This window comes from Podarcis erhardii (genome assembly GCF_964252035.2).
Source record: "Podarcis erhardii genome assembly, chromosome: 6".
Classification (NCBI taxonomy): domain Eukaryota; kingdom Metazoa; phylum Chordata; class Lepidosauria; order Squamata; family Lacertidae; genus Podarcis; species Podarcis erhardii.
This window is the reverse complement of record NC_138510.1, coordinates 22,431,835-22,445,161: the sequence shown is the minus strand read 5'-3', so window position 1 is coordinate 22,445,161 and position 13,327 is coordinate 22,431,835. Positions and strand designations below refer to the sequence as shown.

Genomic DNA, 13,327 nt, shown 5'->3' with positions numbered 1-13,327 from the left:
CTTGCGAGATTTCAGGTTGTGCACAGCGCCGAACCCGAATGTTACTTCCGGGTTTTGGCGCTTGCGCATGCACAGAAGCACTAAATCGTGCTTTGCACATGTGCAGAAGCACTGAATCACGACCCGTGCGTGCGCAGACGCGGTGCTGCGGGTTGCGAATGCTGTGGGTTGCGAACGTGCTTCCCGCACGGATCACGTTCGCAACCCGAGCGTACACTGTATAGTCAAGACACACTGGGTGCAATGGCAGGTGGGATTGCCAAAGTTTTGATTTTGATTTTTTCTAAAAGCATCTTGATGATTGCTGATAAAACAGGGACTGTCAAAAGTACACGGTTAATAAGAAAAGATGAGTCATAATTATATCATCAGCTTTTACCGCTCAACCACTCTTAAAAACCTTTGCATCAGAGTTCTTCATTATAGCTAATGATCACACAATTATCATTGTTATTATCTTAATATCATGCCGTATCTTAAGATCGCAGTGTAAAAAGATGAAATACATAAGATAATATCACCAACATAATAAATAACACCGCTTTTTTCTATATGTTAAGTGATATGTACCTAGAATTCTCTGATCACTGTGTTTCTTGAAGATAGTATTTTATTAGCATAGTTAACTGTTCCTTCAGGGCAGTATTTTCTTCTTCTAATGTAATCTGATGTGGTTACTAGCGCTGTCGCTGTCAATTCAAATGGACACAAATTTCCCTTTCCCTCAGTCCTGGATACTTGAGAAGCTCTTAAAACTGCAGTGCTTAATTTCAGAATTTTTGGAAGGGTTATTGATCCCACTTATGTTCTTCGTACAAGTTGTTCTCATTTCCACAAGAACCAAATGCAAATTTGACCATTACAGTTTTGTCGGGGAAGAATAATACGAAGGCTATGGGGATTCCTACAGCTCAGGAAAGGTCTGAACGAGAGTGTTTTAATGGCAGTTTCCTCTAGAAAATGAGTATGTCCTCAAATCTCATGACAACTCTTCTTTATGCAAGAATGTCAGTCATTAAAATAGGCACGAGGGTTTCCAGGTCTCCTACTTTACATGCAACAATATTTCAAGGACCGTGGAAGACAATCCTTTATTTAAAGGGGTGTCTAGTCCTAGTCTGATTCAAGGATCAAGGATCCTAAGAAGGGAGAAAGCAGGGGGCCTTGAAGTTGCTACTAGCAGTTAGTACACAGACAAGAGACAAATCAGGCACAGGGGCTACAAGTTCCCAGTGTGCTGTAGTGGTTAGAGTGCTGGACCAGGGTTCAAATCCCCATTCAGCCATGAAGCTTGCTGGGCAACCATTGGCCGGTCACTGCCTCACAATCTAGCTCACAGGGTTGTTGTGGGAATAGAATGGGAAGAAGTTACATACATCACATTGACCTCCTTGGAGGAAAGGCAGGACAAATGTAATTAATAAATAATAAATAAGTAAATAACATGGCAAAATGTGCTGTATTTATATCTTATTCACAATAATTATTTCTTGATTTGCAATGACATAAATTAACAGATTAATAATGCCATGTAAATATGTGCATAAGTGGCTGATCTAGCAGAATGAGTGTTTCACAGGCACACATAATGGCGATCTGTTCTCTTTTCTTAATAATAATAATAATAATAATAATAATAATAATTGCAAGTTGCTTTACAGTGTTTTTAACAGTGTGCTTTAATTGCTGCAACTCTCACTGGGACCTTAGGTTGAAGGGCAGATAACTAACAATAATAATAATAATACTGAGAATTTACATTTTCATTGCCTTGGACTCAAAAGTAACATAAAGGAAAAAGTTACAGATGGGTAGCCGTGTTGGTCTGCCATAGTCAAAACAAAATAAAAAAATTCCTTCCAGTAGCACCTTAAAGACCAACTAAGTTAGTTCTAGGTATGACCTTTCATGTGCATGCACACTTCTTCAGATACACTGAAACAGAAGTCACCAGACCCTTCTATATAGTGAGAAGGTGGGGAGGGGTATTACTCAGAAGGGTGGTGGGAATGGGTGATTGGCAGATAGCTGTGATGAGCCTGTTGATGACTCTTAACGACTGCAATAGGTCTTACAGGAAAAAGCAAGGGGTGAGAAGGTGAAAAATGGCTTTGTCATGTATAATGAGATAAGAATCCAATGTCTTTGTTTAGACCAGGTCTCTCCATGGTTTTAAGTTTGGTAATAAGTTGCAATTCAGCAGCTTCTCTTTCCAGTCTATTTCTGAAATTCCTTTGTAATATAAAGGAAAAAGACAGTCTTATCATAAACACAAACAAAATTGAGGGGCGCTTACATTTGCATCTCTCCTTTTTGAGTTCATCAGTAAAGAAAGGCTTATTGAAACATCCTTTATTTATTCAGCAATGTTTTGCACCCTATTATTTCAGTCTTATAGTTTGTGCTGTTGTTTCCATCCCCCCCACAATGTTTTCTCTTGCAATTTAATCTGACCTGAAAATAGTAACATGATTTTCAAATGGCAAATAATATTACTATTCTCATGTTTTAACAGTTATCTAAAACATTGTACGTGCTGTCTATGATTTTCAAAATTAAGCTAGAGGAAAACAAGTAAATCAGGCACGGCTAATAAAAGAGTAATACCCAAGGCTGTATGTGTGGCAATTCAGGTTACTCATGCACCCCTGAGTGGTTTGATCAAAAGTCTCGGGTTTTTTTTTAATGGAAATAAAGGCATAAAGCAATATTAAGTTCCCTAATTCTGAATCTGATCAATGCATCTGTCTCTGTTTTCCTGCATGAGTTACTCTCCAATAAATGTAATGTGATATAACCAATTTGTCTTCAGAGCCAAACAACGTCTGATTTAGGTAAAACAACAACAAACAACAACCCACAAGTGTCCAGGGAATTGCCTAATGAACAAAGTATTGGAAATGCAGACTGGATATGCTTAGGGTTGTACTGTGCAAGTCTAAGAAACAGAACCCTTCTGTCTCCTTGAATTATATTAACTACCAGTATATGAGGTGTAGCCAATGTAGTCCCCTCCAGATGCTCGTGGACTACAAATCCCATCATCCCTGGCTATGAAGGTAAAGGCTGTTGGGAGTTGGAGTCTAACAACAGCTAGACTATATTATATCATGTTGAGGACCTTACTCTGTTCTCAGTGGACTTTCAGTTATCTAAATATATTGTTTTTAGGCTCTAAACTAAAGAAACTGAAATATCTTCAGGTGTCTCTGTGATGTAACTCCTTGAAAAATGTACTTTATGGAACAATACCATTTACCTTAATATCTGGGCTGCTAAACCTCATTCTTCAGCCTTCGACAGGTTTGCCTCTCCGGGGAAGGAGCAATGATGGAGGGTTTCCTTCAAGTGGTCTTTGTTCAGTGCAGCCTACTTGAACAGATGGTTCTGCCTGTCTAGACCAGGGCACTGAAGCTTAACCTGAATTGAAAGGTGTTTTCCTGCTCATTGCTTCCAGGTTGAAAGTTCTCATTTCACTTTTTCAATAAGGAGAGATTGATTTTGCCCTTGAGTTTGTGTTTTCCTTATGAACTGGATTCCCTTGGTACTAGCAATCAAAGACATTCGCTTGCATCTCACTTACCGCAAGCCAACAATCAGGCTTGGACCTGAGGCACAAACGACATCTAACATCTTTTATTTTGCTAGCTAGCCAACTGAACGAAGTCTAGCTGGGGAGTTTTTCTTGTCATTAAATTCGGCTCAAGCAAAATGTGCCACTGGAGTGCTTCGTAACAAATGCCTCACGCATCATGGCGATCAAACCACATGTCAGCGAGGAAATTCCCCAAATTGACATGTTGAGAGAGATGTCCAAGCTCTGTGGTATTAAGCAGCAATCCTTTTGACAGGCTGTTGATTTCGTCTGTGAGGCAGAAAACTCAAAACAATGACTACTGGCGCTAAGTTTGCCAATCCCACAAGGGCAGCGAAGGATTTTATAACGGCAACTGGCTAGGCTCCACCGACTGCCAGGAGTACAGCTCACTTTTGCTTCTTGCCTTCTATCTTGTTGGCTCCAAGAAAAAACAAAAAGCTCACAGAATATGAACTCCAGGAGGCAGGCTGTCTGACATCAAACTCAACAGCCCCCAAGCAGCCATCTTAACACAGTGCCTGCTCAGATTCCAAAGCAAGAGGCCTTACTCAGACTACATACCAGCCATTTGAGAAGATCTAGGACAGCTCTTCCCAACATGGAGCCCTCCAGATATTTTGGACTCCAACAGCCATGCTGTTTGAGGAGGTGTAGCCCTAATCATCTGCAGACCACCAGTTTGGGGAATCGAGCACATTTCATCTATCAAGTGAGTACACCGAAGATTTATAACAAGGAAGAGGGAACTTGTCAACACCAGATGTTGCTGGACTGCAATGGCCATCGGCCACAGCCAGCATGGCCAGTGGCCTGGGATGATGGGAATTGTAGTCCAACAACATCTGGAGGGCCACAGCTCTCCCCAGCCTCTTTGGTTGGCATCTGTCTGTCTTGGGAGACAATGCAAGAGTATGCCTTCAGGGGGGAAGTCAAACCATTGGAGAGTTACAGCACCTGCCATGGCTGTAGGGGACAGACATGTTGAAACAGATGAAGACATCTGCTAGGGCTGGTGCAGGTGTACCATGGCATTTCTTCATTCTGCGCTCCTCCCAGCAGTCATTTCTCCTCTGGTCCTACTGGACTGTGCTGTGCATGTTCTCATGGAAGGACATGACCATCTTCTGCACATCCTATCTTGTTGGGCAGTGTGAAGAGTCATTTTCAGCTGGCAAGGTCCAAGGCCTTCAACAGGTCTATGAAGGTGATGAACAAGGGGCATCTCTGCTCTCAGCATCTCTCCTGCAACTGATGTACTGGGAAAACCATGTTGACTGTTGACCTCTAATCTCTAATGCTGCATTGTAACTTGGAATATACCCTGCTGGTGAGTGACCATAATCTGTTGATAACTATGTGAAAAACGGCCTTCCCCACAGTACTCAGCAGGGAATTCCAGTCAAGACTGTCACCTTTTTTCTTGTAAAAGGTAACCCCTGACCATTAGGTCCAGTCATGACCGACTCTGGGGTTGCGGCGCTCATCTCGCTTTATTGGCCAAGGAAGCTGGGGTTTGTCCACAGACAGCTTCTGGGTCATGTGGCCAGCATGACTAAGCCGCTTCTGGCAAACCAGAGCAGCGCACGGAAACGCCGTTTACCTTCATGCCAGAGTGGTGCCTATTTATCTACTTGCACTTTGATATGCTTTCGAACTGCTAGGTTGGCAGGAGCAGGGACCGAGCAACGAGAGCTCACCCTGTCGCGGGGATTCGAACCGCCAACCTTCTGATCGGCAAGTCCTAGGCTCTGTGGTTTAACCCACAGCGCCACCCGCGTTTTTTCTTGTAGAGGGTCACAAAGCTGGAGTCACCCATGTCTTGTGGCACGGATCCTGTTTCTCAACACTGCAAGAGAAGGCCATGGATGTGCATCATGAGGGAGGAGTGGAGGCTGGCTTTCAGTACTTCTGTTGGGGTCCTGTCCTGTCCTGGGGCTTCAACACATGCCTGGGATTTGATGGCATTGTTCTGCTCATCAAGGGAGGCAGGGACATCCAGCTCTTCTAAGACAGGCAGAGTCTGAACACTGAGCACAGGGACCACATATCCCCGCAATTACAGTTCTTGATAGTGTTCTGCCCATCGCTTCATCTGCTTGCTGCGGTCTGTGATGATCTCTCCAGGCAAGGTTTTCAGGTGTGCAGTTTTTCTGAATGCTGGTCCAAAGGCTGTCTTTATGCCTTTGTGCATTTTGCATGTGTTGCTGCTGTCAGCAGCGAGCGGAATGCTCTCCCCGGCTCTAATGTATCATAATACTATCACCAATAGTGCCATTTCATGCAGCACAGCTGCAGTTAAAGCAAATATAAAATCCCATCATTTTAAATCTGCAACAAATGTTCTATTTGCAGCTTCCATTCAAAAAAAGGTAATTTACAGACCCCTTAAAGAAGAACCCTGCGTGGGGCAATTTAAATCCATCAGGTACTGTATTTCCAACTCAATTGTAGTAAAATGAACATTGCCTTAATCGTGGGTCTTACGGACTGTAGGCCAATGGGCAGAAAACTCAGACGTAGCTTGAGTTTATGGCATAAAAAAATTGCTTTTTGCCATACAAAACACATTTTTGTTTTGCTAAGCTGCCCTTTACAACTGGTAATTTGGGGTGGGAGATAAGGAGGACTATAGAACCAGGACAAAGATGCTAAGAGAAAGCGGAAGGCTTCCCCCTACTGGCTAAAAACTGCCATTACTGTATTACCATTTAGAGATTCAGTTGGGCACCTGCAAGTGAAAAGTATAGACTAGTATGACTTGTATGTCACTTTCGTTTTTAGGGGCTTTCTTCACAAATGTATCCGAACTATATTTCAGCCTTTGCAAGACTCTCCTGCAAGCTTCTTTGATATGGGAACAATGCTAAAACACTGTTTAGGTAGTAGGCCTGAAGTGGCCATTCCCAGCAAAACCACCTGCTCCATCCCAGCTTTCCAGCTTTTAAAATCACTAAGAATCGGCAACCTGATTAGAAACCCACAATAATAAGGCTCACAGATCAGGCTGCCTTTGAAAACAATTTCCAGAATCACGGACGAATAAAATGTTAATGTCATGTCCACATCATACATATAAAGTACACAACTTCCCCTGAAGTTTGTTTGTTAAGGATTCTGGAATTTGCAGCTCTGTGAGGGGTAAACAAGCATTTGCCAGGTTTCTTTCAGGGAAGCCATGACTGTTGAAGCGCTATAAATGTGCTTTAAATGTATAGTATGGGTGTGGCAAGTTCCTGCTTTAGAGGCAGTGAAGAAAATAGCCTTGCCTCCCCCCCCTTTGAAAACAGACAATGTGATAACAGCACTATATTCTTGAGAAAGAGAGTAAACCAGCAGATAACCAGCGGATCATCTGGAAAGGCCCTCTGAAAATCAAGCTCTTCTTCTGTTCCTCTGGGTTATTTATTTATTTTTTCCTGCCTTAGCAATGATCCCAAATTAGAGGAGTTAATTAAACATGATCTCAGTTTGGAGAGAGCCACTCTGGTAAGCAATGTGTAATCTAACACTCTCCTAATCAGGCGCATAATTAGCAATTACACGGCAACAATAATTGCCGTTGCTCACACACACTTTTCCCCCTTTTCTTTCTTCTTCTTTTTCTTTTAAGGAAAGCACCATTTCTCCTCTTTGATCATGAGCTGTAGAAAATCCATGTCCCTTTTGACTGAAGTGCCTGCGACGCGTTCAGCCTTACCAGGATTCTGACTGGGGTGGGTATAGTGACTGCAATCTTGCACAGACTGCAACATTTTGTTGCAAGGCAACACGTTTTATCCATGCAGCTCAGGATGGTGTACATAATCTCTCCCCCGCACCCCTCATCACAATAATCCTGTAAGGTAGGGTAGGTTAACCAAAAATGACTGGCCCAAGGCTACCGAGCGAGTAATTTTAACCCAGCAGAGGCTTAGTAGTTTAGAAGAGCAGGTAACAGCAGCTGCAAACTAGGAATTCCAGAGTTTAAAACCCCACTTCTGCTCATTAGGAGGCTAGAGAAGACTCAATTTCTTCCTCAGACTCCACAATCTGCGACATGGGATGATGATAATAATAGCAATAACCTATTTAGAGGGTATCGCAACCACGATGACTAAGATAAAACTTTACAGAGATGTCGCAAGGATAACAGCATTTCACATAAATTATATCCCTATTACTTCCTAACTGTTTAAGAATCCTGTCATTTTAACAGGAAGTGCTATATAAATACAATCTTTTGCTATTTTATTACTATTAAGGAGACCCCACCACCAATCAGAAAACCTTACCCCTACAATGTTTGCACATGTTCAGATCTTTTAGCCAGGTGGGCAGTGCCAGGCCTGCCATTTTATATATATTATGGATGCGTTTTTAGGCTTTCATTTTGTTCTATTTTTATATACTAGGTCATTTATGTTTTTGTCCTTTGTGAGTCGTTTTGGAAAACTTTTCATGGGGGGGGGACTAATAAACGCAATAAACAAAGAAAGAATACAGTTTTAAAACTCTAGCTTTCTAAATGCACTTTCAGAGTTGAACCCTGCCATTTCAATGGAGTCCAGGGCTCAGATCAAGTCCTTAATTATATTTAAATGACTGACAATGGAAGTGAGCAGAAGAGTGCATCTTCATAGGGTCTTCCTATAGCTGCTTACTTGGAAGGAAATCCCATTGTGCTCAATGGGGCTTTTTTCCTAGTGAAGGGGAAGAGGTGTAGTTCAGTGGTAGAGAATCTGCTTTCTGCACAAGAACTGCCAAGTTCGAGTCCTCGTGCACAAGAGGTCCAGAGCGTGGCAACACGAGAACGGGCCTTTTCTGCATTATATAAATTAGGCACCAGACGAAAACATTCCCCTATAACCAAGCCTTGGGTTGATTAACATCACGTAGCCCATTTACATGTGTTTGTGGAAGGGATGAGGAGGGAAGTTCATTGGTGTATGTTTGTTGTGACCCATGACTTTTCCTTAAAGGTAAAGATAAAGGGACCCCTGATCATTAGGTCTAGTCGTGGCCAACTCTGGGGTTGCGGTGCTCATCTCACTTTATTGGCCGAGGGAGCCGGTGTACAGCTTCCAGGTCATGTGGCCAGCATGACTAAGCCACTTCTGGTGAACCAGAATAGTGCACAGAAACACCTTTTACCGGTACCTTCCCGCTGGAGTGGTACCTATTTATCTACTTGCACTGGTGTGCTTTCGAACTGCTAGGTGGGCAGGAGCAGGGACCGAGGAACAGGAGCTCACCCCGTCGCGGGGATTCGAACCGCCAATCTTCTGATCGGCAAGTCCTAGGCTTTTCCTTAGGATGTTGCTATTTTCACTGGAGAAGTGTTGCAGGACATGGAGTTATATGTTTAATATTTTATTATGTTTTTATATATGTTGGGAGCTGTCCAGAGCGGCTGGGGCAACCCAGTCAGGTGGGTGAGGCATAAATATTATTATTATTATTATTGAATAGGACGTCCCTATTTCCTATTTCCATTGGAGAAGTGTTGGAATGCTAGCGCTGCACCAAATACCAACCAATGATTCTGAGGTCCTGGGATACAATGATTCTGAGGTCCTGGGATACAGCTGCCTCCACCCCACTATCCCTGCCACACACTTCTTCCATTTGCAAACACCCCTGAAGAACATTAAGAAGAAAGACCTGTTTCCTGGAGCTGAGAGCACCCTTGTTCCCCCGGCAGGAGAGTTTCATGGAGCTGGAGGTGCTGATAGAGCCGCCATGTTTGCTCGGCCGGCCAGCATGCTGAGGGGTGGCAGGCAGCGGGTTCATGAAGAGGATACGGGCAATGAGGCCATAGAGGACGGTGGCCAAGCCCAGCGGGATGATGTAGAAGACGGTGAAGTCCAAGAAGTAGATGGGCATGTAGAGGTTCCTGGAGACCCGGTAGCCGCACTTGACTTGCGTGCCATCAGCAAACAGGACTTGCGACGTGTCCACCAGGAAGAACCACATGAGGCAGTAGAGGGAGGTGAACAGCCACACGCAGGCGATGATGCGCTTGGCCCGGGCCACGGTGCAGAGCAGCTGCGCCTTGATGGAGTGGCAAATGGCGATGTAGCGCTCCACCGTGAAGGCCGTGATGGAGCAGGCCGAGATGTTGATGCCGAGATACTGCAGGTAGGTGATGCACAGGCAGCCGGCGTAGCCGTACACCCAGGAGGCCACCACTTCCGAGATGTTGGGCAGCCCCGCGGCCAGCAGCACAATCAGGTCGGCCACAGCCAAGCTCACCAGGTAGCAGTTGGTGGGGGTCACCATGTGCTTGGTACGGAGGACCACCAGCACCACCATGACGTTGCCAGCGATGCCCACCCCGCAAATCAGCAGCACCAGCAAGATGGTCACCACTTGCACTTCCAGGGGCAGCTGGGGCATCTTGTCCAGAAGAGTCTGGTTGGCGCTGGCATTGCCCACCGGAGCCCCAAAGAAGTCCCAAGACTGGTTCTCCATGGGTGGGTCCCGGTCGGGTTGTTTTCCTTGACGCTGATGGTGACTGAGCCTGATTAGGGCTCCCAAGCCAAGAGGAACTTCAGCAGGTATCCTGAGGGTGGGAGAAAAGGAAGGTTAGTTGGTTAGACAAGAGTCTAATAGTTAGAAGAGGGATATTTAACTAGGAGTTTGGGTTCAGGTTACAGCTCAGCTTGGAGCTCATTGGGCAGTCTTTGGCAAGCTTATTACATCTCAGCCTCTCTCCCAGGCTTCTTATATGGAAACAACAGTGGCCTACCATACAGGACTGTTGTAAAGATTATTGACTCAACAATTTCTTGCAAATCATCTTAAGACTTGGACAGGTGGCAGAGAAATACTCAGATTAGGCCCACTGACTTCAATTGAATAATGAGAGATCCTTTCCAGCTTAATTTCAGTGGATCTAGAATCACAGAATTGTAGAGTTGGAAGGGAACATGAGGATCATCTAGTCCAACCCCCTGCAATGCAGGAATCTTTTGCCCAACGTGGGGCTCAAACTCATAACCCTCAGGTTAAGAGTCTCCTGCTCTACCAACTGAGCTGGCAGACAATAGTAATACACTGTATAGGACTAAATCACACTGCAATCAACAGACACAATTTCAGTGATTTCATTCTGCAGTGGTTCTACTCTGGGTGTGATTTAGTCAGATACAACAACCATTATAATTATAATTAATATTAATTTATATTGGCAAGTTCTAAAACCCAACAAGAAGACAGAACACTGATCTCTAGGGATTAATCTGACCCTGGGAAGTGTGCCTCTGAGCATGCACAGACTGCATTTACCTCAGCACAAAGTAATTACAGCTTACCACACCCACATCTGGAATAAGGGCACAGGGTTCCAATATCAGAATGTGTGATCCCCATGAACATTTCACACACACACACTGTTTTTGACAGTGGCGACAGCATCTTCTTACTGCCACAGACTAACACAGCTTCTCTTGAAGATAGACAGCAAAGCTTCCGTCACTCCATTGTAAACTAAAATAAGAAATGATCCTGTCTTCACCAGCAGCACTGTCCAGCTCTAAAATCAGTGCTAGAAAGTGTGCTTATTATCACTTGCACATTCTCTGTGAATGATTTCTGTTAACAACTGTAATTGTCACTGTCTGTACCTTCTGCACTTCCTTGCCTTCTGCTCTTACTTTCACAACACTTTCACAACACTCCACCGAGCTTTGTATTTATGCACCTGAAATTCAGGGAAGCATTTAATTCATCTGATGGAAGTGGACTAGAGTTCTCAAAAGCTTATGCTGTAATAAATTTGTTGGTCTTTATGGTAACACAAGACAAGGTTGATTTTGCTGCAGTACTAACTTCACTTACTCGAGAACCCTAACCCCCTCTTAGCCCCATTGTATTGAACAGGGTTTACTCTGAGTAGACATGGTTAGGGCTGCAGCTTCATACAGCAGCTGTCTCTGAAAATTGCTCCATCCTAGTTGAAGACAGTCTTTCTGAATCCTTCCCTGTCCTGCACCCTTGAAGAATTTCTTTAGCTCTATCTGTAGCCAACAGAATCTCCCCGACCCTTTAAAAAGTGCGTCCAGAGTGCTGTAGCACCAGCAAATTTCTGGTGATGTTACGTTTCGTAAGGAAGACCCCGCATCCATCAGAGGCTGACACATGTTGGCAAGGATCTTTCCTGCCTGTAGGGCACGGGAAAGAGCCATTGCGCAGTGACAGAGCACAGGAGGTCCGAAGTTCAGTCCTCAGCATCTCCTCTGCAATGGTCAGGGAAGTCAGTGACAGAAAAGATCCTCTCCCTGAGACCCCTGGAGAGCGACTCTGCTAGTCAGTACAGATCGGTGATCTTCAACGAATGAGCCGGGACCCATTGCCAAACCTATAGTCTGATCTATGGTGGGTCATGGTGGGTCATTAAATTTATATACCGCCTGTTGTTCATAGATCTCAGGGCAGTTCACGTATAAAATCACAATATTACAAAAACACAAAAGATGTAATTAAACAACAACAACAAACCAACAATTCCTCCTTATAACAACAGCGCTACTCCCACTTTGCAAATATACGGTTTATGCGTATATATCTGTGTATAGGCTGGGAGAGAGAATGAAAGGAATCGTTATGTCCAGTCCTCCCCCCCCCCCTTTTCCTAAAAAAACGTTTAGGGGTACTCTCATTTTCCTACTCATATCGAAATACTGCCCCTCAATGAGGCCAAACTTAGATTCGCAAAATGTTGAGGGGTATGCGTACCACTGCGTCCCCCCAGAAAAAAAGCACTAGGTCTGAAAAGGCTGGGGGCAGCTGGAACAGACAACGGACCAATGGCTCAAATCAACAGAAAGCAAAAGCTCATGATATGCCCCATAGCTCTCACGTCACTCGACTTGTGTCAACCTCGAGGGTGCCACAGATCTCTTCTTGGGCTGCAGGAGATCCCGTCGGGGGTCTGACGGAGCGCGAGCTGGTTTGGGGACTGGCGCGCACATGGGCGCACGACGGAGGGGAGGACGCGCGTACCTGGGAGAGACCTCGCCGCAGCCGGGAACCAAACTTGAGAGTCCCAGATGCGCACAGAGGAATGCGAGCAAATAAATCCAAGCGAGAAGAGGGAGAGAATTGGGGATCGGGGAGAGAGAGAAAGGAATGAGATGTGGGAGGGGATGGAGAGAAAGAAAAGGGACCAGACAGGAGAAGGAATCCAGGAAAAGTGAAACTTTACCATTGGAAGGCAGCGGCTCCGGCGCGGGCATCCGAGGGCGCGGCTGCGTCTTGGAGCGACTTCTTACCTCTCCAAGTCTCTCCTTCTGCCTGTCCTCCCGCCTTTCCCTGGCTTCGGGTATTTACAGCGACCCGGAGCTGCCGCAGTCTGCTCAGCATCTGCCTGCCAGCCATGGGTGGGCACCCAGGCACCTTTGCCAGCAGCGGGGTCCTAGCGCCCCCTCGATGCGTTTGGGGGCGGCGGCGAAGGATGATGATCCGGGGCGAGGGGAAGATCCTCCAGTGGAGATCTTGTTGGTCTTCCCTCCGTGGCTGAACCCACCTACCCACCCGCGTCTCCTCCTCCTACCCCAGGGCGCAAGACCAGCCCGTCTGGCCATTCGACGCCGCCGTAGCTGGCAGGGGGTCGTGCGCCTTTAACAGCCGCAGTGCAGGCAGATGTGCAACAGGGAAGGCTTCCCTCTGTCCCTCCAAACGAGGAAGAAACTTCACCTGTTGATTTTCGGCCTATTTTTCAGCTGATAAAGGCACAAGTGGGTGGGGGAA

The 13,327-nt window shown here is 45.3% G+C and overlaps 1 protein-coding gene across 1 annotated transcript in view; it reads right to left on the bottom strand.

The window, feature by feature from the left end:
- The window catches only part of LOC309344932 (thyrotropin-releasing hormone receptor-like), a 31,690-nt gene extending 18,688 nt beyond the window's left edge, over positions 1-13,002 (bottom strand). Inside the window, exons 1-2 of the mRNA XM_081867861.1 lie at positions 12,783-13,002; positions 9,239-10,139 (exon numbers count right to left, since the gene is read on the bottom strand). Of these exons, the coding sequence (XP_081723987.1) occupies positions 9,239-10,139; positions 12,783-12,955 (1,074 nt within the window). The 5' untranslated portion in view covers positions 12,956-13,002. The remainder of the gene's footprint in view (positions 1-9,238; positions 10,140-12,782) is intronic.
- Between the last annotated feature and the right edge of the window lie 325 nt (positions 13,003-13,327).